We start from the raw sequence: 5,116 nt of genomic DNA on the forward strand, positions 1-5,116 counted from the left end.
GACAGGTATCTAATATGTTCAAGAGGGCAGTACTGAAGCAATGACCAAGACATTAAGTCTGGGACAATGTGAAACACTATCACTAGGACTATAGGAGAGGGATTTCATAGATATGAGAAGAATACAAAGCAGAGTGAGAATAAAAAGGTACAAATTCAGAAAAGTTAAGAAGTGCCAATTGTCTATTATTTTGTTCCCAGAAAAGGGCCTCAGAGATAAAGCCTTCTACTTGGGAACTTTAGTAAGTAGTTTTTGTGTATGGCCTGATTGAGCCCAACAGACATTATGTTTGGGGATCAGATGGACAGGAATGCCCATGGACACTTCCAAGGGAAAGCCCCATCTTCCCCTTAATATTCCCAAACTCTGCTCCCTTCTCATTACTAATTTCTCAGCTTCTCTACTTCATAGACAGCAAGAGTTAGCAATGAAGAACCAAACTTTGACTGAATTCATCCTACTGGGACTAACAGACATCCCAGAGCTTCAAGTTGTACTCTTCATATTTCTCTTCCTAGCCTACATATTAAGCATCTTAGGGAACCTGATAATCATCATTCTCACACTACTGGATTCTCACCTCCAGACCCCCATGTATTTCTTCCTCCGGAATTTCTCCTTCTTGGAAATCTTCTTTACATCCACTTTTACTCCCAGGCTGCTATTCAGCATCTCAACTGAAAAGACCATAAGTTACAATGACTGCTTAACTCAGTATTTCTTTTCCATCTTCTTAGGAGCCACAGAGTTTTACCTTCTGACTGCCATGTCCTATGATCGCTACGTAGCAATCTGCAAACCCCTACATTACACAACCATCATGAGCAACAGGGTCTGTATCCAGCTGGTTTTCTGCTCTTGGCTGGGTGGGTTCCTGATCATCTTATCCCCAATCATCCTAACCACTAAGCTAGATTTCTGTGCCTCCAATGTGCTGAATCATTATTTTTGTGACACTGGACCTTTCATAGAAATATCTTGCTCAGATACAAGACTCCTGGAGGTAGTTAACTTTTTCTCAGCAGTTATAACCTTAGCAGTGACCCTTGTGCTGGTAATTCTCTCCTACATAAACATCATCAGGACCATTCTAAAGATCCCCTCTGCCCAGCAGAGGAAAAAGGCCTTTTCCACTTGTTCCTCACACATGATTGTCATCTCCCTCTCTTATGGCAGCTGCATCTTCATGTACATAAAGCCTTCAGCCAAACAAGGAGTTGCCTTCAATAAGGGAGTAGCTGTACTCAATACTTCAGTCGCCCCTTTGTTAAATCCCTTCATTTACACTCTGAGGAATAAGCAAGTAAAACAAGCCTTCAAGGAGGTGGCCAAAAGGGTTGTAAGTCTTTAATAAAGTCAAAGGAAATCCTGATGTATATTGATGAAGTACAATGATATTGATGAAGTTCCTCATGAAAAACTCATAGAGAGTTCTCTCACCCTCTTCTTAAAAAAAAATCTCAGATGATTTTATTATGAGAATGTGTCAACGTTATATCCAAACTAGCCAATGAAAGAAAATCACCCTGGAAAAAAATGCAAATATCTCTAGTAGATAAATTTTTCTAGCCAGATGATAAGATTCAAAAAAAAAAGTCAAAATGTGATTCTCCCAATTTTTTAATATATTTAAGTAAAAATATGCTACTTGTGGCCTCTCACCTCCCTCACCTCTGTCTTTGTGAGAGTGCCTGCATGTCCTCTTACGTGTGTTCTCAATAAATTTTTTGCCTGCTTACTCTATGCTGTGCTGTGCCCTTGAATTCTTTCTTATTGCATGGCCAGGAACCTGAACGCCAAAATCTGGCAGCATATTTTGGCAAGCCAGCCAGGAGACACTTCTCTCCAACTGTCTGGTCTCTAGGAATCTAAGGCTCTGATCCAGGGGAATGAAAGCCAAATCAAGTCCCCCTGTTTCTCATTCTCTTCTTGTTCTCACTCTTGCTCACTCTCTCTTTCTCCCTCTTTTCTGAGAATTCCCCACCCTCTCTTTCTTCCTCCCCTCTGAGGACCCAGACCCTTCCTGTTGAGTCTGTCCCTCTTTTCACCTCCTCCACAGAAGTCCTCTCCAGTGTCTCCATGAAAATCTCCTTTCTCCTATTTCTGGTTTTCTATGCCTTCTGAAACATTCCATGTTTTGTAACACAGGATTCTGGGCTAAGGATTCTTGTACAAACAAGGTGTTTAATATTCTAGGGAATCAACCTATGGTTTGTGCCCATAGGAACTGGGTACTTCCCAATGGGAGCATCTCCCTCTGGAAGCAAGAAGTGAGGTTTGGAGGGTAAACTAAAGCCCTGGCTATCCTTCTGTCTGGGCCCATTTCTTTGTCCACTACTATATCTCGAGTGTTCTCATGTTCTGCTATTAGCGTTCTTGAAGGTGTAGCCCAATGCAGAAAGAAACCATTGACCAGAGAGAATAGGCTGTTGGGTGTGCATTCACTTTCACTTTCTAAGATCTGTGCTGTAAGACATGGAGGAAACCTCATTTCTGGCCCTGTCCTACAATATGTCCATACCTAAACCCTTCTGATTGCCTGAAAAACATACTAAGCCACATTCTTAAAGGAGCCCAATGTCCTTGCCACATATTCTTTCTATCTAGCTTGATCATGGCAATACCTAGGGCTGGCACCCAAGAAATGTCCTCCCTAAATTTTCTTTGTGGCAGATCCTTTCTATTCTCTAACACAGTACTCTAGGCAGTAAGTTAAGAGCACAGACAGTCAGGAAGATGAGTGGGTCAGTTCAACAACTTTGAAATGGTACTGGGGCATCTGTCTCCCAAGTCTTCTAGGACCCCAAAGATGCACAGGGATAGGAATTCAAATCCCATGGGGCCAAGGATAAGCACTAGAAATGGCAAGTCAGCAACCTGGGATTCTGGGCACCGGTATGGAAATCTTACTTTTTATCTCTCTTTCTTAAGAATGGGTGATGCCCCCAATATTTTCTACAGCATTCTGCTTGGCCACAATATCAGCTGGAGGATGGCCAACACTGGCCCACAAACAGGACAGTCAGCCATGGTCCTATCTTATAATTACATATCTTTCATAAAAAGGAAGGAAAGTGGTAAGAAATTTCTTATGTACAGCTTTTATGGCTTTATATCAGGACAAACCCATATAAAGGACCCATTTGTCCTTTATATCAGGACAAATTATGTTATGCACAGAGAAACTGTCAGAAACTTCTTCCTCAGAACTCTTCTTCATGGAAGGAAACGAATATTTTAAATAATCCTTCCTTAAATAGTTCCTCTCCCCAATCCTCATTTAGTCTCTATTGAAACCCATTGCAGTCAAATATAAAACTTCTCTTCCAAATTATCCTCTCTTTTTCCCCCTTAGTAAACAGGAAACTTTTCCAGAGAAAATGGGAAATGCCAATAGTCAATATAAACAAAAATATGGGAAACATAGCCCTCCAATAGGACTCTCAATTAACATTCCACCCTCCAGTCTATAAAAAAAGAGAGAGAAGATAGTCAGAAATTCCCTATGCCTGGATATTTATAACTCTCTACCAAGACAAGGACCTAAAAAAAGACCTATTGCTTGTGTTATACCCATGTCTCAATTTCCATTAGAGAAGATACTTGTTTGTTAAAAGCCATGAAAAAATGTAGTTAATTATACACCAAGCTAGTAAATTAAAATAAGCTAAAGAAAATCACTCAAGAAAAAAGAGGAAAACCTGTCCTTGTTCCAGGGGAGGTTAGTGAAAGACTTAAAAAGTTACCAATGAAAGCATGAATTTCTGGGAGCGTCAAATTTTGCTGAACACCTATTTCAACAGCCAGTTTGCCCCTGACATTTGGAGATAGTAGTAAAAGTTATCCATGGGCCCACAGATTCCCACCAATGACTTATTAGGAACTGCCTTTTCTGTCTAACAATTGAAACAAGGCTGAGAAGGATGAGGAGGCAAAGAGAGGTCAACAAAAGACCAGAGAACAGGCTCAGCTGATTGTAGTCACTGTTAACACTGCCAGGGTCCTCTCAAGGTCACCCAAATCATGGTTCTAAGCCTCAAGGTTCTGCTTCAACTGTTAGTCAGAGGGCTACTGGCAAAGACGGTGCCAAAAACCCCAAGACAACCTCGACTTCAGGACCCACAAACTTGCCCCAGGTGCATGGGCTTCAGGCACAAGGAATACACTGCCTCCTGAACGGGGTGGACAGGACAGCCCCTCAAGCCCTGCTCATGGCAAGTAAAGAAGGCTGAGAATGTCCAAGGCCACATATGGCTCTGCTGACTTCACATGTGATCAATTTAGAGTAGCCCCAGGTGACACTCTACAGGACAGATGAGATTATTAATTTTTTAATTAACACTAGAGCCACTCTGTCCTAAACTGTGACTCTGGGTCTATCCCCACTCAGATTTGCCTAGTTATAGGAGTTGATGGTTGTGCTGTTTTGAAGCTGTTATGTACCCCAGAAAGCCACGGTCTTTTCATTCTAATCCAATCTTGTGGGAGCAAGCCCATTGTTTGGGTGGGGCCTTTTGATTAGATTATTTCCATGGAAGTGTGGCCCCACCCACTTAAGGTGGGTCTTAATTAGTTTACCAGAGTCCCTATGGATATCAGACTCAAGGCTTCATTCAATATCAACTCTTACTTGAATTTTCAGCCTGCTGGCCTGCCATGCAGAGATCAGATTGACTGATCCCCACAATCATGTGAGCCAACTCCTTAAAATAAATCTATCTCCCCCCCTCTCTCATACACTCACACACACACACACACACACACACACACACACATCCTGTTAGTTCTGTTCCTCTGGAGAATCCTGACTAATACAATACCTGAAAGGATCCATTACCGCAGAAGATTGTCTTCTGGGAAGAATCATTACTATTTACCTTGTCAACAGATGAGTAGAACATATGGAATAAAAATAAATAATAGGGGGAACAAATGTTAAAATAAATTTAGTTTGAAATGCTAGTGATCAATGAAAACAAGGGGTAAGGGGTATGGTATGTATAATCTTTTTTTCTGTTTTTGTTTTATTTCTATTTCTGTTGTCTTTTTATTTCTTTTTCTGAATTGATGCAAATGTTCTAAGACATGATGAATATGCAACTATGTGATGATATTG

General features: G+C 41.1%; 1 protein-coding gene across 1 annotated transcript; it reads left to right on the top strand.

Annotated features, from left to right (window-relative positions):
• The first annotated feature begins 427 nt into the window (after positions 1-427).
• On the top strand, positions 428-1,351 carry LOC143642494 (olfactory receptor 6C4-like). The gene has a single exon (XM_077110954.1). It carries the CDS (start codon positions 428-430, stop codon positions 1,349-1,351), a length of 924 nt encoding a protein of 307 aa, XP_076967069.1.
• Positions 1,352-5,116: the final 3,765 nt, after the last annotated feature.

Source organism: Tamandua tetradactyla, chromosome 7, assembly GCF_023851605.1.
Source record: "Tamandua tetradactyla isolate mTamTet1 chromosome 7, mTamTet1.pri, whole genome shotgun sequence".
Classification (NCBI taxonomy): Eukaryota; Metazoa; Chordata; class Mammalia; order Pilosa; family Myrmecophagidae; genus Tamandua; species Tamandua tetradactyla.